Source organism: Lonchura striata, chromosome 11 (assembly GCF_050655825.1).
Source record: "Lonchura striata isolate lonStrDom1 chromosome 11, ASM5065582v1, whole genome shotgun sequence".
Taxonomy (NCBI): Eukaryota; Metazoa; Chordata; class Aves; order Passeriformes; family Estrildidae; genus Lonchura; species Lonchura striata.
The window spans coordinates 17,725,249-17,744,800 of NC_140713.1; the positions used below are offsets into that span (position 1 = coordinate 17,725,249).

A 19,552-nucleotide genomic window follows, 5' to 3' on the forward strand; every position below is an offset into this window, starting at 1 on the left:
TGGGTGGGCAGGGTGGGGAAGCATCCCTGCAGCACAGCAGGACCCTCTGGGTAAGGGTGGGAAGTAGAATGATTTCATTATGGAGCTGCCTGGCTCACAGCTTGTTCTTTCACAAACAGCCTAGTTCTTACTTCCCTTACTGCTGTGTACTGCTGCCCTGCCTTCTCTGAACTAGGATTCATCTGACTGATAGGCTGTGTTTACAGTGTGCTTGGAGAGGTCTGAGCAGGTTCTTGGGCTGAGAGGCAGATCTTGCCTGCTGTAGTGCACAGAGATGGAGAGAGCTCTGTGCAGAGAACTTAACCTTGAATGCTTGATGCAGTGAATGGTTGTGTCCTTGCATGTTGAGAATAGCTCAGCCAAGGGCTGGACAGTGGCCATACATGGTTCAAGGAAAATATCTGCAAGATTTGGCATAGAAGGAAGAATATGTTTCATCAGAAGTGCCATTTCCAGCCCTTCTGATGTGGCACTGGGGAAATCAGCCACCCCCTGCCTGACTCATTTTTGGATGACACCTTCAGAGTTGAGAAATACTGCTGATCGGCGTAGGGAGCTGGATCTGGGAATTTGAGCTCTGCTGTAGTGTTAAGGTACACTGGGTGAATCTCTTCATCTTGCTCTTGCCAGCTTGGAGTAACTTGGAGATGAGGAGCTTTGCAGCTCTAGCAGAGAATACCTGTAGAATAACTGAGAATAATCTCTCTCTGCTTTGAGATCAACTGTTGTCACCCAGGCAGAAACCAAGGTTGCACTGAAACTCATTTAGCCATATGTATAAAGCTGAAAAGTTTGGAAGTCAGTGTGCTTCCTTTATTTGTCATAATTTGATTTAGGCTGGTGATGATTTTTAGTAAATTTCACTAAGAGTGCTACAGCACTTGGATTGTGACAAAGCAGTAAATATTTTAAAAGACCTGTTCCCATTAGAACAAGCTATTAGAAGAAGGTGAAGTGATGGTATTGTTGATCTTGGCTTTTACAGGTAATAGTTTCAGTGCATCTCAGTTGGAGTATTTGTTGTATTTATATTGCTTTAAAGTTCTTTTTCATGCCATATGCAATTTCCAGAGAAAGCTGAAAGTAAGGAGTGTCTCTTCAGGTGTCTTCTGAGCTGGGTGGGGTCTACCCGCAAGAATTCAGTTGTTCCAGTGGGGAAGAGTTGGGCACTGTACAGTACATTCCTATTGCATAAAGTGAGCTTGCCTCCATTTCCAAACCTAATAAATTAGCTGCCTGTCTTTCTCAGGTGCTGGCCATGTCAAGCCGTTCCTGGCTTAGTTATTCCTATCAATCACGCTTCCACCTGACTCCCTTGTCTTATGAGACACTGGAGTTTGCATCTGGTTTTGCTTCTGAGCAGTGCCCTGAGGGCATTGTGGCCATCTCCACAAACACATTGAGGTAAGCATCAGAGGGGAGACACCAATGCTTGTGGGCTGGGATGCCAGGCAGGTGAAGTGGTGGTGAATTCCACCTGACATTCAAGTGACTTGACTTCAAAAAGATTTTTTTATTATGGATAATGATTTGATAGAAACACTTGGATGGATTTCAGAAAACAGACAGTTTAAGGAAAGTTATGCTGTCAAAAATAAAGGGGGCGTGCTTCTCAGATTTGTATTTTCTAGCTTTTTAAAGTGAATGTAATCCTGAGAGAGGGAAGCTTTTAATAAATGTGGACCTGTTATGTATTAGGGTCTTGTGGTTTGTGATCTGAATTGGTTGCTTTGCAGGAAATAAACCACGTGATTTCAGAAACCAGAGGCATGACAGGGATGTGTTTGTTGCCTTTTTTAAAGTTCAGCTGAGATACTAAAAAGATAAATGAAAATAATGGACGACAAAGTCAGATGCTGTGCTGTATGCACTTGAACAGGCACTTTTTTCATATCAGTCCTCACTGAAATATTACAGCATTCATTGCTTTTAAAGGAGCCATTCTTTCTGGAAAGACTTGTGGTTTTTAGACACCAAGTGCCAGAAGAACTGGCATTTCAGCTGGCAAGTCACAGGAAGAATGAAAAACGCAATGCCAGCTCTTACTCATTTTAACTGAAGTGCCTCTGAGGAGTATTTGATTATATGTCAAAGTCAGTGTCACATTTGGATTCAGATGATGTGTTCCCCAAACGTGCACTTTCCTTCTTCCATGTGCTCTTTGTTCTTCTTGGGATAGACTCACTTCAGCACCAGTCAGAACTCATCCTGGGACAGCAAGAGCCCTTAAAGACCTTGTGCTGCAGCATACACCTGTGTCACACCATGGGCTCCCATTTCAGGATGTTAGTTTTGCTCTGCTCTCTGGAGCTGTTTACTAGTTGCTGTCTGGCCTGAGAAAGGTGCTGCTCCTCTCTAGCACTAGCCAGTTTCACAAAGAAAAAGTTCCATTCCAGTTTCATTCTCTTGGACAGCTGTTTTTAGGCCATGGTCAACACATGTTACATCTTTGTTCTCCAGGATTTTGGCACTGGAGAAGCTGGGAGCAGTCTTCAACCAGGTTGCCTTCCCGTTGCAGTACACACCCCGAAAATTTGTCATTCATCCAGAGAGCAACAACCTGATCATCATTGAGACAGACCACAACGCTTACACTGAGGCCACCAAGGCACAGAGGAAGCAGCAAATGGCTGAGGTACTTGAGTTGGGGGACAGGTACTCCCATCTGTTCCCCAGAGGGGACTTTGGCATCTGGAAGTGCTCCCTGCTCATTAGTTCCCAGCTGCCATTACCTGCTAGGCTTTCTGCCCCATGTGAATGCAGGTACTGGAAGAGGAGTGGAGATGAAAACACAAATCTCAGCAGAATGCACCACTTCCCAGTGTTCCTTCCTTTGTGTGTTGTTAGGGCATATTTTAAAATCACCCTAGTGGAGGACAGTCCTGCTTGTGTAACATGTTCTGTGGGGTTTCTGTGGTTGATTGAGGATGCTTGCATTTCAGTGGGTTGTTTATTTTCTTCTCAGGATTGTTTCCAGGGTTCATTGGAGAAACAAATCCCCAGACAACTGTCACTGGGGCAGGGCAGAGCTGACACAGCCGTGCTCCGAGCTGTTGAGGCTCCCTGGGGAATAAGCTTAGGCTGGGTAGAAGCTTTGGGACTTAATGGGTTTTATGTCTTCATAGGCAGAAGAATACCCCAGAATACTTGGGCTTAGGCAAAACAGGGAGGTTGTGTTCTATGCAGAGCATCAGCATACTGGGAAAGGAAGTCACTGAGCTGTTCTTTTCTCCTGTCCTTCAATGCTGTAGGAGATGGTGGAGGCTGCGGGTGAGGATGAGAGGGAGCTGGCTGCAGAGATGGCTGCAGCCTTTCTGAATGAGAATCTTCCCGAGTCCATCTTTGGTGCTCCCAAGGCAGGGAATGGTCAGTGGGCCTCTGTCATCAGAGTGATGAACCCCATCCAGGGAAATACATTAGATCTGGTCCAGCTGGAGCAGAATGAAGCTGCTTTCAGGTAAGAAGCATTGCCAGATGCAGCAAGAGTGCCTGCTTCTGATGAGTCTTAGGTGTTTTTGTCCTTTTGCTTATCCTGTTACTGAGCTGAAATCCAGATGGAACATATTATCAAGAGACTGGCTTGAAATTCCAGAGGTGATATGTCTTGCCCTTCCTTCCCTTCCAACTCTAATCTTGTCCTCATGTGGCATTAAGAGCTTGTCATGCTCCAAATGTGGTTGCTGTACCCCAGTGCCTAAAGAACAACACAGGGATGTAAATGACAGATAAGAGATCTAGGAAAAAGAGAATGTGCTATTATCTCTTACTTTTCCTTCTCATCCAGATAAACTGAGGATAGATTAAATGGAAAGGGAAGTGTTAGAGGACTGGAGGGGAAAACCAACACAATAACCATGAAGAATAGCAAGTGCCTCAGCAGGTGAAGTAGAGTTAGGTCATGTTAGTCCAAAAGGCTGACCTGCCATTTCCAACCTGCCTGAGCTATTTACTGAGCAGGAAATAACACTGGAAGATGAGGAAAGTTATTTATCTATGTCCTGGTGGGAACAGCCTTTGGAAAATAGCTTCTAGTAGAGTTTTGCACATCACTAGGCAGTGTCCAACCTGTGAAAGTGTAAAGTAACACTGGGCATTGTGAAAACATAAAATGCTTTGGGCATATGTGACAGCTAGAACACATACAGAGAGTGTAGTGTGGAAGAATGAACAAATCTGCGTTAAACATTTCTACAAGGAGGAAAAATGCCTTCTTAAAAGGGAATGTCAGTGTTGAAGGTTTGGACTCTCAAATCTCTGCTGGGTGGGTGCAGGTTGTGCTGTCAGGGAATGCAGGTGTGCAGCATTAGTGTGGTGATGACACTGATGTCCTGGTGTGTCTGTCATTTCCAGCGTGGCTGTGTGCCGCTTCTCCAACACTGGTGATGAGTGGTACGTGCTGGTGGGAGTCGCCAAGGACCTGATTCTGAACCCACGCTCAGTTGCTGGGGGGTTTGTCTACACATACAAGCTGGTGAATAGTGGTGAGAAGCTGGAGTTTCTGCACAAGGTATGGGGAATAATGGGATCATTTCCAGGCTGAATGTTGGAGTAGTTCTTGCTTGCCTGAGTGCTGCAGTTACATTGCAGTACTTGGTGCATCCTGGGCAAGATTATCGTGCTGGTGTTACACACTGGAAGCATCCTTGGAGAAAATTTGCTGCCTCCTACAAAATCATTTGGTACATCTTTTGCAGAGCTGAGAATTGAACACAGATCTCGCAAGAATCCCAGTTTTACCCATCTAATTGGGTAAATTGGAAAGGAGCAGTGTTTTTCATACCCCTGTTAGGGAGTGGAGGGAAAATGGCTCTGTTTGCTTTCTGGAATATGAGCTCAGAGAGCTGCTAAAGCACTTGTTTACAGAGCAAATTCATACTTGGGTTACTTGAACCCTAGAGCTAAGACTATCAGTCCTTGGCTGACCATGTGCAGCTGTTGTGAGCTGTCATCTTCCTTGGTTGCTGTTTGATTGTGTGTAGAAATTATTAGTGACCAACTTGTTTGATAGGTCTCGGGGGCTTCAGCAAAAGTTGTAGCAGAAAAATTACTGTTCTTCCCACATGCTTTCAGCATGGCTGAGATTTGAGCAGATGAACACATGGAAAGGAATGTTGTGGCTTACTCATTTCCTAGAGTCCTGATGCAGTGAGTGGGTTCTGTCCTGGACCATGGCCTTTTCTGCTGCCACTGAACACCCACTGGGAAGTTGACAGAGCTGAAGTTGTGAAATAAAATTTTCTTAACCAGTGCAGTCAAGCTAGGAATGCTGTAACTGGAAGCTCTACATATTCTCCTTCTCTGCTGTAGCTGATCATTTTGGATTGATTAGTGGTGGGAGATTTTTCAGACAGTAACCATGTTTGAATTACTGAAATTGTGGACACACTGCAGTTGTTCATATTTAACAATTTCTTTGGTGGCAATGTCAGATGGGTGAATTATATTCATGCCTTGCTTTAAAAACAGTCTGGGTAGATTTAGGCAGTCTAAAGTCTTTCAGTAGGATGTAAGCCAGTACTAAGAACTGAGGCAACCAGACCCTCATTCTTCTTTTGCTGCCTGCCCAGTATGGGGCTCTTACACCAGTCCTGTGCTTCAGTTAGGGTGCACTGACAGCAGTGGGTTATGTGTGAGTGTTCATGGCTCTCTTAGCTCTGTGTGTGATATCTGCCTGTGAGGGACTGACCTGTTGCCTCTCCTGTAGGAAAAGATTGTTAATAGCCTTTTACATTGAAAGCCTTGGTACAGGCCAGTGAACTTCAGCCATACCATTATCTGAATCTGGTCTGAAGGTTTATTTAATGTTAGCTCTCTTAATGATGAGGATTTCACAATCTTCCTCTTCCCTCTCTAGACCCCTGTGGAGGAGGTCCCTGCAGCCATTGCTCCATTCCAAGGCCGAGTCTTAATTGGAGTTGGAAAGCTCCTGCGTGTGTATGACCTGGGCAAGAAGAAACTGCTTCGGAAATGTGAGAATAAGGTACTGCCCTCTGTTCCTGACCAGAGCAGTTAGCTTGGAGCGAGTAATACTTTGCAGCCAGAGGGAAACACAGGGTTTAGCTGCTACTCCAGCCCAACTGTTCATTTGGTTATCAGAGCTGTGTGTTTGCCTTGCTGGGTGCATCTATCCAGAGGAATGCTGGACTAGAGATTTTCTAACTTAATTGCTACTCCTCCCTCTCTCGTGCAAGCTGCAGAACCTGTGCCAGTAGCTCATTACTGCACAAAAGAACTCCGGCAAGCTAACAGACAGACTGGGAACTTGGAGCTTTTTTTTTTTGGTGTGTGGTTTTGTTAGTTTGTTTTTTTTTTTCCTAAAACATGACTCACATGAAAAATTGAAGCTTTCCTTCTTGGGCCTTCCATGACCATGTAGTGAGGAGACATGGAAGCAATACCTGCTTGTAGGGATGTCCTGACATCTCCAGTCACTGTCTCACCAGCAGCACTTGTTCTCTGGACAGTGTTCATACAGGGAAGGCTGTGAATGCCATGTGATGCATGTTAGGTTGCCTTGTATTGGTGTATTTAGATTGGGACTGTAGTATGGCAGAAATTAGGGTATTTTTGGAGGAAATTATGGGAAGTGGGGAGTGAGCTGTAGTTCACAGGGGAAAAAAGAGTGTTTCAGCTGGAGTAGTGTTATACTTCCCTCTTTGAAGCACTTAAGGTTTTGTCCTTTCTCTCTCAAAAGCACATTGCCAACTACATCTGTGGCATCCAAACCATTGGGCACAGAGTGATTGTTTCAGATGTTCAGGAAAGTTTCATCTGGGTGCGTTACAAAAGGAACGAGAACCAGCTCATTATCTTTGCTGATGACACTTACCCCCGGTGGGTCACTACAGCAACACTCCTGGATTATGACACTGTGGCTGGAGCAGACAAGTTTGGTAACATCTGTGTGGTGAGTATGCTTTGCTGAAGTCAGGCCTTTTTGGACATATTTTCCCTTAAAGCATCCATGATTTATCTTAAAAGAATGAGAATGTCATTAGCTGGAGACAACACCCTGTACTATTGACTTGTTTTCCTGGGGTGTCTTTGTTGTCATAGTGGGCTGAAAAGATAGTTTATCTGTTTGTTAAATGAAGCGAGTAAGTTAAAGCATCAGCAAGTCATAAACATATTTCTGAGGTGTCCAGTAATTTGTGTTTATATTGTCTCAAAACTTACTGTCAGTAAGCCTTGAAAAGAAGCTTGTTGCTGTGAAAGGACCCATGAGAATTTGAGTCAGGGTTATCACTCTTACTTTTTCTGACTAAACCTCATTGCTGGCATCGAGTTTTCTCTGTCACTTCCTCTTCACAGTTGGCTTTGTCAGCCAACACTTCCCCACTTGGCTGGATTTCAGCAAGGGAGGAGGAAAGAATAGATGGTCTTTCTGGCAGAGCTTTGATCTCTTTCTGAAGCGTGCTCGGGTGCTTTGGAGTGCAGAGTTCAGCAAGTGTCAGATGCTGCGCCTGCAGGATTTGGCCAAAACACACAAATCAGTCCTCTTCAGATTTCCTGCCCCACATCCATCAAACTGTTTCCTTAGTGGAAACCACCTTCAGATCGGTTTGACCATACCTCCCAGGGTGATCTGCAAGTGCCAGGCCAGGCAGAGGCTGGCTGTGGGGCCCTGCCTGTGTTTCTGAGTGATGGGTTATTTGTCTTGTTAGCACAGTTGTCATATAACTGTAGAGGCTATTTTGGAGAGGCACCTGGATGATTCTGCTGTAAGTATAAAGTGGTTCTTGCAGGGTCCACAAAAGCAGCCTTTCAGACAGCACAAGAGTTCTCCAGAGATTGTGCTGCTTCTCTGCAGCTTGCTGATTCTTCTTTCCTCTTTCAACACAGGTGAGATTGCCTCCCAACACCAATGATGAAGTAGATGAGGATCCCACAGGAAACAAAGCTCTCTGGGACAGGGGCCTGCTCAATGGAGCATCACAGAAGGTAATACTTTGTGGGAAGCACATGGTTATTTTAGGAAAAGAATGCACTGCTTTTCTCTGAAGACGTTTGCAGTGTTGTCCAGGAGATGTATTGGCAGTTCTGCTTTACACAGTCTGCTCTGCTGTGAGTGATCTGTTTTCACTGTTGCTGCAAGCCAAAATGCTGAAATCACAACTGAAGCCAGTTTGGTGTGTTTGATGGAAGCAGCTCATTTTCTTCTGCTGCTTTCTCTCATTACTTGCATCTGTTTGTCCAGCTGAGTTTTGCCATCTGGTCACAGGTGGAAGGCACTTCCTCTCTAAAAAGGCATTTCAGAACTAGCAGTTGGCTGAATTTATTCTGCTTTCCTCTCTCAAGCCCTTTGATGCTTTTATATAAGCTAAAGAAAAAACATGCTTCTGTGCTTCCTTTCAGGCTGAAGTGATTATGAATTATCACGTGGGAGAAACGGTGCTTTCCTTGCAGAAGACCACACTGATTCCAGGAGGCTCTGAATCTCTTGTTTATACCACCTTATCAGGGGGGATAGGAATCTTGGTCCCTTTTACTTCCCATGAGGTAAGCAAGCACAAGCATCAGGCTGCAGTCTTGCTGCTTTTTGTGCACCCACCTAAAGCCAGTCTATTAAATGTGCTGCATTCCCTGGAGGGCTCCACAGTGGCTGAAAACCTGAGCTACAGGAGAGCTTGTATCTCCAGTGCAGAAGTGAAGACAAGGAGTTCGTTGAGCTCTGAATTGGTTCTGTAAAGAGTTAAGAGCATTCCTTGTTGCACTGTTGTTCTGTATCTGTTTGTGCTTTCAAGGAGCTTTGGGTGATTCAGTGTCTGAGGAGGGAGGAGTCCTTTGGCATGCTTTGTGTAGCCTCTGAAGTGTTGATCAGGCAGTGATGTTTCAAGTCCTGAGGATGGTTCTCTGTTCTCTATTTTCTGTGGCCTCTTGGAGCAATGGGTGGCAGGACATTCCCTGTTGGAGCTGCAGCTCCATGCTGCACAGCTGCTCTGTGCCTCATTTCCTTGGAGGCTGATCCTGACCAGGGTGGCTGCTTAGCTGTGCTGTGGGTGCTTTCCAGGTGGAAAGGGATGTGACTTTGGCTGCCATGTGCAGGGCTGCTCTGGCAGAGTCTGTTAACCACAGAATGCTTTGGATTGGAAGGGACATTTAAAGATCATCTCATCCAATCCCAAATGGCCAATGTAATGGCCATGTTTCAGCCAGTGCAGGAGTACCTTCTAATGGGTGTTGTCTTGCCTTGCTAGCAGCACTAATGTGTACCAAACTGTTCTCTTATCAATCCTTTATCTCCCCAGGATCATGACTTCTTCCAGCATGTGGAAATGCACTTACGGTCTGAGCACCCTCCTCTCTGTGGACGAGACCATCTCAGTTTCCGCTCCTACTACTTCCCAGTGAAGGTAAGCCCTGAGCATGTGGGATCACCTGGTCATGGGCTGCAGAGAGCTGCTTTGGGGCACAGAGCTGCCTGAGGCTGGCAGAAGCAAGGCAAGGGTATTGTCTTGAACAGGGCAAGATTGCTGTTTAGTAGGGAGAACTGGGGTACTGTCAGTAATGGCTTGTGTAGTGCCTGTGGTGGCTGGCTCTTGAGCCGCAGTCTGTTAGGAGAGCAGTGCTTAGCACTCAATATATGTCTGTTTTGGTTTCTTAACGCTTGTAATGATTCTCCTGAGGATTGGTCCTAAGACCCAAGGCCAGAGGTGCCGTAGCTGCACTTCTCTACTTCTTACAGCATCTCCATTTTCCACCAGGAGAAGCAGCATTACGTAGCTGTTGGTGTGGCTGGATCAAATTGAGTGCTGCCCTGGGTTGTTTTTTCCACCGCCATTGGAAAGGGAAATGCAAGTTCAGAAACAGCTGTTACTGCCTATTTCTGCTTTTGAGGAACTTTTAGAAACTGTGAACTGCTAAATGCTCTGACCAGACAGATCTCAGTGGTAGCTACTACCAGAGTAATGAGTCTGGAGTCAGTCAGAACACTGTCCCAGCAGATGAAGCTCTCTAGAAGTGGAGGGTGGTGGTGGTCTCAATGAGCTTGAGGCGATTTGCCACATACACAGCCTCAAAGATTGCTCCCATTTGATTGAAGCTGCCTTTGTCATCACTCAGAGCCTCCCCCGTGCAGGGCTTGGACCCAGGCAGATATCTCTTCCTTTCCCTTATGTGATTCTTCAGCTGCACCCAGGCCTTTTGGGTTTCTGTTTCGTTAATCAGGCTGGCCAGTAATTAATGTGATGCTAACTGCTGCTATTCAGCAGATGAGGTCACCGAGCATGGTCTTGTTTCCAGGACAGGATTAAGAAAGTCCTGGGAACAAACTGTTTGTGGCCATTTTCCCCTATTTAGGCAGGGTTCAGTGCCTCTGTGTGGTTTCGATTCAGTTCTCTCCTCCTTGCCCCTCCAGAACGTGATTGATGGGGACCTGTGTGAGCAGTTCAACTCCATGGAGCCTAACAAACAGAAGAATGTGGCTGAGGAGCTGGACCGGACCCCACCCGAGGTGTCCAAGAAGCTGGAAGACATCCGCACGCGTTACGCTTTCTGAGTGGCAGCTGGCAGGGGCAGAAATGCTCACAGCTCCTCTGGGTGCTCTTCCAGGCACCACCGGGAGGAGGAATGTGTGCTTTTTTTCCCCCTCTTTTCAAATATTGGTTTGGTCTTCTTGGTTTGTGTTTCAAAGTAACGTGACTCCAGTAAATACAGTATCAGCTATTAGGTTTCCCAACACATCCCGCTGCCTATGTGAAGGCTCCCGACATTCCGGCTTCTGGCCAGAGCAGTTTTCTCTTGGGAAGTGCCCAAGCAGGGCTGCCAGCTGACCCTTCAGCCCCATCTCCTTGTCCTCTCTTTCGAATGGGGGAGTCCCAGGGTGTCTTGCTGAAAGTTCTGTAGGGCAGATCCAGCTGAGTCTTTGTTGGGTCAAGTGGGGTTGTGATTTCCCAGCGTTTTAGGAAACTAAAGCAAAGAGCTGTGGCATGATTCAGGATTACCAGAATCCTCTTTTAGTAGCCAGTGGTGAGCTGCTGTGGGCTTATACTAGTCCAGGGAGCAGCCAATGGGAAGCTGGCTGTGTGGAGGGTGTAACTGTCACACTTGTCTTGCATTTTCGTCTGAATTGCAAGGGGATTTTTTGGACTCGCCATTTCTGACTGTTTTCCCTGTAAATAGAGTTTTGTACAATGTTGACTCTCTTGGGGGTGGGGAAGAGCGAGGCCTGAGTCTGGGACTTGATTTGTTTCATAATAACTTTGGCAGGAGAGTGTCTCCAAGCTGTGACTGTGAGCAGCACATGAAGAATAAAAGCCTGTTTTTTCACTACCCTGGCGCTGGGGCTCTTCTTCTTCGTGGCAGCTGCTGCTGACCTGGCAGGAGCAGGAGGGGAGGAGGAGGAATAGAAGAAATGTGCACACCCTGAGCCCCTGTGCTCCTGCAGGCCCCTTGCTGCCCCCCTGCCCTGCCTGGAGCTGGTCCCCTGCTGCTTGGTCTGCCCTGGGATACACAGAGCAGGTTGTGGAGAGAGGGAAGAGCCTTTTTTGCAGCCGTTCCAGAGCATGGCTGCACGTTGGGGTGTTACAAAGTGTAGCAGCAGCAGCTCTGGGAGGAGCAGTTGGCTGCCACGAGGGCTGGGGAAAGGTCCTTGTCCCAGTGGCTTGGTAGCTGGCTGCAGAGGCTCCCAGTCAGAGTGTACCCACACAGCAAGTGGTTCTGATGAGTTGCTCCCTGCTTACTCCTGCTGGAGGGGGCTGTCTGATAGCCTGTGACATCTGGGTAAGGATGCTGCTCCCCACCTGGGGCTTGGAGAAACAGGTGGTCCTTGATGCCTGCGCTCCCTTTGAAGAGCTTTCATGTTCTCCAGTGCACGTACTGGGTGGGGTGAGGGCAAACACCCTCCTGCCCTGTCCTTTGCACCCTCCTCTCCCCTCCTGCCTTGTCTCAACCTTGGAGGCCTGCGTTGGCAGGGGCTTACAACGCTGGACTGCACCCTTTGGCTCTGACAGCCCCACCCATCCTCTGCTGGCAGAGCAAAGGGCTTTGTGCTCCCCTGGTTTGAGTGCGGGCAGCTGTGTCAAGGAAGGACAAGGGGAGCTGAACTTTGTGGGGTCCAGCTTCTGGCTTGCCATAAAGTGCTCACCCTGTGCTCCCTGTCCTCCCTGAGGGAGTGATGCTTTGGATCAGAGGGCACTTCAAGCAGAGCTCCAGTGGCCTTTGGTATTTGTCATGCTGGTATCCTGAAAGTGAAAGCAGGGGAGGGGGGGCATGTCTTGAGATGTTCCCAAACTGGTTCCAAGCACAAGGTTTTACTTGCTTGGCTGTGCCTGGTGAATAACCTGCTTCCAGTAAAAGGCAAAGCCTGGAGGGGACCCATTCCTGGCCATAAGGAGCTGGGTGCTTGTGGGGAGCTGGCTGGGCCCCCAGCTCCCCTTCACTGGGACGAGGAAGGTTTCTCTCAGAGAGAGCTTTCCCCTGCAGCCGCAGGGGCCTGGGGTCCTGCTGCCGTGTGGGAGCAGAGCTCCCGGGGCTGTGCACTGTGCACGGGAAGCTGTTTGCCTTGGGCTCATCCCAGCACTGATTTCCAGCCCCGGAGCAGCCAGGGAGAGCAAACCGCCCCCAGCACAGCGCTGCGCAGCTCCGCACTTTCTCTTCCTCGCCCCATCCCGGCTGCCAGGCTGATGAATACGTGGGCAGGGAATGCTATTAAATGGCTTCCTCCAGCGACTGCAGCAGCTGCGGGCAAAATCCCTGCGGACACCTGAGTGAGGAGCTGGAGCGGCTCCTTCCCTGCTTAGAGCTGAGCATCTTGCCCCTGACGAGAGCTGGGTGCAAGGCAAGGGCCGTGCCCGAGACTGGCCAGGACCAGGGGAAGCTTGGCAGGAGCACGGCAGTGGCCCTGACTCCATGCCAGGGGAATCCCAGTGCGCTCTCACAGGCAGAAGTGCATTCCTTCCCACGCGTTTCCCTGGGAGCACTGACCCACTCTTTGATAGCCGATGTTTCTTGCTGACCCTGTGGATGCTCAGCAGCCGTGAGCACAGACACAGTGGCTCTTCCACGGGGCTCTTCAGGATGATGTGGGGGAGAACAATGTCCCACGTCCTCCCCTGGCCCCTGCTCCTGGCCGGAGCGCAGCCCTGAAGCATCCTGAGAGGGTGACATAGGCTTGGGCCATAAGGAGCAGAGTCCTGCTGGCCTGGAGCCAGCTAAGAATATTTCAGCCCCTCTGAGATTAGTGCTGCAGTGCAGCCCTTCCCCGGGAAGGGATCCTGGGAAGGCACTGGCTGATTCCTTCTTTGATCATCCCAAACTTGCCCATGGGTGCTCAGCCCAGGAGTGCCCTGGGACACCTGACCAGGAAAGCCCAGCACCCTAGAGGTGCCAGTGCTAGCAGAGCAGAGCCCCCTGGGGAGCCTAGGGCTGTGCAGAGTAGTCAGCTGGGCACCCTAGGGGCTATGTGGGCACTGACTGGCTTGGGTGGACACCCTGCAGGGACGGCTCAGCACCCTGAGGAGTGGAGGAGCCATTTACCATAGTTAGACCAGCACCCAGGGGCTGGTGCAGCAAAGTACCTCGAGGAGCAGGGAGGGGACCCAGCAGGATGAGCCAAACACCCCGGGGATACTCAGCTGGATGAGCTGAGCACGTTGGGGGTACCTTGGCTAGGTGAACTGAGCAGCTGAGCATCCTGGGACACTCAGCCCCGGGGCCACCAGCGTGGAACAGGGAGATACTCGCGAGGGTCAGCCAAGCACCCTGGGGACACCCAGCGGGGACAGCAAAGCACCCCGAGGAGCAGGGAGGTACCCACGAGGCTTAGCCAAGCACCCCGGGGACACGCCAGCCTGGGCTACCTGCGGGGACACCTCCCGCTCTCCCTCCCTACCCTGGGGACACCCCCCCGGCGGGGGCGGCCGAGCACCGGCGGCGGAGCGGGGCCGAACTCTCCCCGGGCCGTGCGGGGCGGTCGCTCGGTCCCCACTCCCCGCCCGGCCCCCGGCCGCCGCCCCGCCCGCTCCCCGCGCCGCCGCCCCCCGCCCGCCTCCCGGGAGCGCGGGCACGGCCCCGCCGCCGCCGCCGCCCGCGGCTGGACGCGTCCCGCGCCCGCGGCCCCGCGCGCCGCGCCAGGTGGGTCCGCGGAGCCTCGCGCGGGGGGCGCGGGGGGCGGCCGGGCAGCCACGGCCCCGCTCGGGGACGCGGCACGGGACACACGCACCCCGCCACCCGGCCGTGCTCGCCTGGGGACGTGTTGCGGGGACACGGCACAGAGGTCCCTTCACCGGGGGTTGTGGGTGGCACACCGCACGACGCCTTTGCGTGGGCGCACGGCACGGTACCACGGCACGGCTGCTTCCCCCTGGGACATGGCATCGCGTGGGGACACAGCGTGGCCCTCCTGGCACCGGGATGTGGGGTGGGGATGCAGATGGGGCTCCTGCTGTGCTGGGATATGGCATGGACACAACACACCCTTCCTTCGCAAGGGGACGCGCTGTGGGACATGCGGCACCGGGACATGCTGTGGTCTCCTTCCACAGCGCGGGGGCATGGCAGGGCCCCCTTCACAGGGGTGTAGGGACACGACACCTCTGTGTGGGGACCCAGCACGCGGTGGCTTGGCCATTTTACCAGCCCCGTCCCCCAGCCTTCTTTAACTGAGGCCGGACTTAATCACCGCTGGGATAACGGGGCCGGGTTGACCCCCCTCCCTCCCTGGAAATCCCCTGAGGGTGTCATCAGGGAAGCCCTGGTAGCCCTGCCCCAAGCAGGACATAGGCATACGCGGCTCCACGGCCACCCACAGTCTTTTGGCCACCCGAGGCTCACGCGGGGCCGTCCCTTCCCCGCGGCCCCGGGGCTCGGGGCGGATGTCCTGCCTGGGGGCTGCGACTGGGCGCCTGCCTGCCCTGGGGCTGCAGCCGGGGCTCTCTTCCCCCAGATTCCCTCTCGCAGTCCGGGGGTGCTCCTGCACCCCTGCAAACACATCCCTGGCAACACCCTGTGACGGCCCCGGGACCTGCTGCTTCCCTGCCACAGCTGGAGAGGAGAAGCCAGCGGGGACTGCCGGGAAGGGGGACTAACCCCCCATCCATGGCAGGGGACAACTGCCCGGGGCTACCGGAGAGCAGCCAGTGCCCGGAGCCTACACCTGTCCCTTGTCCCCACACCATCCACGCCACTGCCCTGGAGGCTCCCTGTGAGCCCCAGCCATGTAGGCACAGCCTGGGGCTCCACTGACGGCCGCCATCAACATGCAGCAGGGCTACGCTGCCGTCCTATGTGAGTACAGCTGGGGCACAGGGGGGATGGCCTCAGGAGTCACCTCAGTGGGTGTCCCTGAGGGGGCTGATGCCACCGGCTTTGGCTGCTCAGGTGTCCTGGCTGTGCTGGGGCTGGAGGCCGCGGCGCCGGGCGAATGCGAGCTCACCCGCCTGCTCCAGGACAAGCTGCAGTATGAGATGCGCCTGCAGTACATGGTAACCCCAGCTTTGGGAGGTGGGGGGGACACGTGGCATTGCAGGGCCCCAATTTGCTCCGGGGGGACATGGGTGGGAGGCAACACCTGCTGCTCTACGGCTGCTGGGTGCTGTGTTTTTTACCAGGGACATTTTATACCAAATTGTGCCCAGGACTACTTCTGCTGGGGGCTGCCCACGTCAAAGGGCTTTCGCACCGGCTCCCTGGCATCGTGCTGAGGCTGGCAAAGATGTGCCCATTACTTTGCCCCTTGCCAGCCCCCATGCTCTTCCTTGCCTTTCCAGAAACACTACTTTCCCATCGACTACACAGTTCAAGTCCAGTACGAAGAGGTGCTGAGACCATCCAACATCACCCGCCTGGTAAGACGGTGGCAGGGGAGAGTCCCGTGATGGGAGCACTCCAGGGACCCACGGGGGCTGCCCGGCTCTCACCCTCTTGCCCTTTAGCGCAACGGGACAGTGTCGGAGGCAGCACTGCGGTACCTCTGGTTCCATGTCAGCTCCCAGGCAGTGCTGCGGATCCGTGAGGTGCTGCCAGAGAAGCACCCATCCTGGAAGTACACCCAGGAACTCTGCCAGCTCTTTGACGCCCTGGGCGAGGAGTACGGCAAGTACCGGCAGGTGAGGCTCCCCCCTGGCACCCCAGCCCAGCTGCACGTCTCGCACTCCTGTGCTGGGAGGACACAAATTGCGCCGCGAGCACTGGGAGGGGTCAACAAGGGCATGGACGTTTTCCTTCGGGGTGGGTTCTGTGGAAGGGCTGGGGCAGGGTGCAAAGACAGAAATCAGGAACGGGGAGCGGGGCCGTGGGGCAGCGCCTAAGCAGCATTGCACATCTGGCATTGGTGGTTCAGTGGTAGAATTCTCGCCTGCCACGCGGGAGGCCCGGGTTCGATTCCCGGCCAATGCAACACGTTCATTTTTTTCTTGCCCGACGACCCGTCCCTCTTGGGGGACCTGCTGAGCTGGGGAGGGGAGAACGGGACTGTCACACACACCGGCCTCCGTCACGGGGTGGCACTGCCAGGGCCGGCAGTTGCGGGGGATCAGGCAGAAGGTGCCCATGAGTTCATCCCTGTTTTCCCGGTGACAGTTCTGCCTCTCTGCCTAAGCTTCTGCACCCCGAGACAGTTGTGTTTGGGCACTGGATGAGGGTGGCCTGTCATGGCTGGGGTCACCAGTGTGAACCCAAAGTGTGGCTGCGTTGTCCTGTGCCACGGGCAGGTTCTGCAGCCCCTGGGTGGAGAGAGGAGTTTTGGTGGGTTGTCTCATGAGAGGTTAAGTCTGAGGGCTGCTGACAAGGCCTCCTTGCTGTAGGTGATGTGAGGCAGAGGGAAGAGGTGTTGCCATGGGCTGGAGCGGCGTGATCAGAGCTGTGTTGGGGTGATTTGTGAGGGTGTTCAGAGCTGACAGGGCCTGTCGCTGCTGCTCGCTGGGTTTGGGAGTGTGGGGGGAGGGCTGGGCTGGTTGCACATCTGGCATTGGTGGTTCAGTGGTAGAATTCTCGCCTGCCACGCGGGAGGCCCGGGTTCGATTCCCGGCCAATGCAGCAGTGACTTTTGCACTCTGCTGTCCTTTCGTGGCTGCCAGGGTGTCCATGGAATAGCGGAGGAGCTCCCGAGGGCTGCCTTGGACATCTCTGTAGAGGTGCTCCCTCTGCATCTCCCCTCGGGGTCGACTGTAGTTTGTGTGGGTGCTCAGGCCCCAGCGTGGCAGCGGCAGCAGCTCTGCCAGCACTGAGTGTTCTTGTCTCGGTGGCACTGGGGAGCAGTGAGAGGAGATGGTTTGCTGAATGACCAGGCTGGGTGGCCGGGATGGACAGTGGCTCAGTGACAGCAAGGGGTGCAGTGAAGGTCCCTGCTTTAGGAGCAGTGGGAGGTACTGGCTCATGTCAAGGGTGCCCAGGCCATGGAGGCAGATGGTAGCTGTGGGCACCTACATATCTGGCAAATGTGGTTCAGTGGGACAATTATTTTGCTCCCCCTCGAAACCCAGGGTTTGGTTCCTCATCAGGGCAGCCCAGTGTCCTGATGTTCAACTCTGCAGCCCCCAGCCCCTCCACCTGACTCGGGTCCATGCAGCCATGGGTTGCTTGTGGCTGGGAGGCGCTGCACCCTGAGGCAGAGGTGTTTGGGTGCTGAATATGAGTGGCCTGTCACAGCTGGGTCGCCAATATGAACCCGAAGTGTGGCTGGGTTGTCCTGTGCCACGGGCAGGTTCTGCAGCCCCTCTGAGGAGTGAGGGAGCTTTGCTGGGTTGTCATCAGAGGGTTACATCCAAAGGCTGCTGACAAGGTCTCCTTACTGGTGGGGCAGCAGCAGAGGCGCTTCCATGGGCTGGAGCAGCGTTATCAGAGCTGTGTGTTGGGGTGCCCCTCGTGTGTGTTTGTGTGTGGTGTGCTCACGGCTGGCAGTGCCTGCCCACGTTGCACTCTGGATTTGGGATGCTGGGGCCGTGTGGGGAGGGTTCAGAAACTTTGCACATCTGGCATTGGTGGTTCAGTGGTAGAATTCTCGCCTGCCACGCGGGAGGCCCGGGTTCGATTCCCGGCCAATGCAACAGTGATACCTTTTTTGGCACCCAGAGTCTCTGGGGGGACCATGGGGATTCCCCTGGGTACCTAGAGGGATTGATTAGACATTTCTGTGGCACATCATTCCCCCTGTGTGGATGGGAGTGTCACTGTCGGTGGAACAAAGCCAGGGCACATTGGTGATCCCCGGGGGACTTGGTGGCAGGGAGGGACCCTGCCTTACGGTCAGTGACAGTCCATGGCTCACTGACAGTCAGGGCTTTCTGGTTTCGTGGCAGTGACAAGGGTCTCAGACTCGGTGGCAGTGAGGCCCAGGGCAGTCGGGTCTGCATGGGTGTGGGTGTGCTGCCACATCCACGGGGGCTGTGTTTGGGCACTGGATGAGGGTAGCTGTCATGGCTGGGTCACCAATGTGAACCCAAAGTGTGGCTGCGTTGTCCTGTGCCACGGGCAGGTTCTGCAGCCCCTGGGTGGAGAGAGGAGTTTTGGTGTGTTGTCTCATGAGAGGTTAAGTCTGAGGGCTGCTGACAAGGCCTCCTTGCTGTAGGTGATGTGAGGCAGAGGGAAGAGGTGTTGCCATGGGCTGGAGCGGCGTGATCAGAGCTGTGTTGGGGTGATTTGTGAGGGTGTTCAGAGCTGACAGGGCCTGTCGCTGCTGCTCGCTGGGTTTGGGAGTGTGGGGAGAGGGCTGGGATGGTTGCCCATCTGGCATTGGTGGTTCAGTGGTAGAATTCTCGCCTGCCACACGGGAGGCCCGGGTTCGATTCCCGGCCAATGCAGCAGTGACGTTCTTTTGCACCCCTCTGTCCCTTGGGGGACCTTGGTGCCATCCTGGTGATTTGTCACTGCAGACAGACGTGGAAACCGTGGTGGCCGATCTGGTGAAGTTGATCTACAGCGCGGGCGCTGAGAGCCGGAGCAAGGCTGTTCGCCCCAAGGCACTGCTGGACAACTGCCTCAAGGTCATGCGGATGCTCTTCGGGGGGCCCTGTGAGTTGGGGATCACGGTGGGGAGCTGATCTTGGGGAATGTGGGTGCCAGGGATGGATTCAGGGAAGGTCACCCTTTCCCACACCATGGTACTGTTCCCTCTGTTCAGGTCGGTGGGAGTCCACCTAACACTGTGGGAGATCCTTCACTCAACCCCTCACTGGACACCTCCTTGCCCTGGAGCCTTGGGTGCTGCCTCTGCTCTGCTCCTCCCAGAGCCCCATGGTGGGTTCCCAAGGAAGCTGCAAAGGTGGAACAAATGCCACTCCTTCCAGGACCAAACACAACCCTTTCCAGAACTGTGGGACTGTTTATGGCTGGGATCTTGTCCATCCAAAATGTCTGCCACCCTTTGCATGGGTGGGGGGTCAGACACAGCCCCCTGTGGCAGGCAGCTGTTGGGGGGACACGCAGCTCTCCCTGCCCACAGTGCAGGTGAGAGCATCACCCTGTTTCTCTCCATTTGTATTTTTTCCTCAGCTTTGATTAAACACCAGTTAATTCTTTAGCATTGCAGCTCAGCTTCCGACTGGGTCCTGGGAACCTCCAGCCTTACCCGAAATAAAGGACCAGCAAAGAGAATCCCACTGCCTGCACTGCCTCC

General features: G+C 53.0%; 2 protein-coding genes and 4 non-coding genes across 7 annotated transcripts in view; all 6 read left to right on the forward strand.

The window, feature by feature from the left end:
• Positions 1-11,271, forward strand: part of SF3B3 (splicing factor 3b subunit 3) — a 28,400-nt gene extending 17,129 nt beyond the window's left edge. The window contains exons 17-26 of the mRNA XM_021541098.3: positions 1,250-1,404; positions 2,461-2,635; positions 3,252-3,457; positions 4,351-4,507; positions 5,855-5,980; positions 6,695-6,907; positions 7,843-7,941; positions 8,356-8,499; positions 9,249-9,353; positions 10,358-11,271. Coding sequence (XP_021396773.1) covers positions 1,250-1,404; positions 2,461-2,635; positions 3,252-3,457; positions 4,351-4,507; positions 5,855-5,980; positions 6,695-6,907; positions 7,843-7,941; positions 8,356-8,499; positions 9,249-9,353; positions 10,358-10,498 — 1,521 coding nt within the window. The 3' untranslated portion in view covers positions 10,499-11,271. The remainder of the gene's footprint in view (positions 1-1,249; positions 1,405-2,460; positions 2,636-3,251; positions 3,458-4,350; positions 4,508-5,854; positions 5,981-6,694; positions 6,908-7,842; positions 7,942-8,355; positions 8,500-9,248; positions 9,354-10,357) is intronic.
• A 2,697-nt stretch (positions 11,272-13,968) lies between these two features.
• Positions 13,969-19,530, forward strand: IL34 (interleukin 34). 2 transcript variants are annotated; one of them, XM_021541051.3, is made up of 7 exons: positions 13,969-14,073; positions 14,885-15,225; positions 15,319-15,422; positions 15,708-15,785; positions 15,873-16,046; positions 18,810-18,948; positions 19,058-19,530. In XM_021541051.3, exons 2-7 carry the CDS (start codon positions 15,198-15,200, stop codon positions 19,075-19,077), a joined length of 543 nt encoding a protein of 180 aa, XP_021396726.1. In that variant the 5' UTR covers positions 13,969-14,073; positions 14,885-15,197; the 3' UTR covers positions 19,078-19,530. The 2 variants fall into 2 exon arrangements, with proteins under 2 accessions (XP_021396726.1, XP_085445845.1); XM_085589719.1 differs by having other exon boundaries at positions 18,810-18,920.
• Positions 16,265-16,335, forward strand: TRNAG-GCC (transfer RNA glycine (anticodon GCC)). Its single transcript has one exon. It is a non-coding gene; the product is annotated as a tRNA-Gly (tRNA).
• Positions 16,904-16,974, forward strand: TRNAG-GCC (transfer RNA glycine (anticodon GCC)). The gene has a single exon. It is a non-coding gene; the product is annotated as a tRNA-Gly (tRNA).
• Positions 17,913-17,983, forward strand: TRNAG-GCC (transfer RNA glycine (anticodon GCC)). Its single transcript has one exon. It is a non-coding gene; the product is annotated as a tRNA-Gly (tRNA).
• TRNAG-GCC (transfer RNA glycine (anticodon GCC)) lies at positions 18,667-18,737 on the forward strand. Its single transcript has one exon. It is a non-coding gene; the product is annotated as a tRNA-Gly (tRNA).
• Positions 19,531-19,552: the final 22 nt, after the last annotated feature.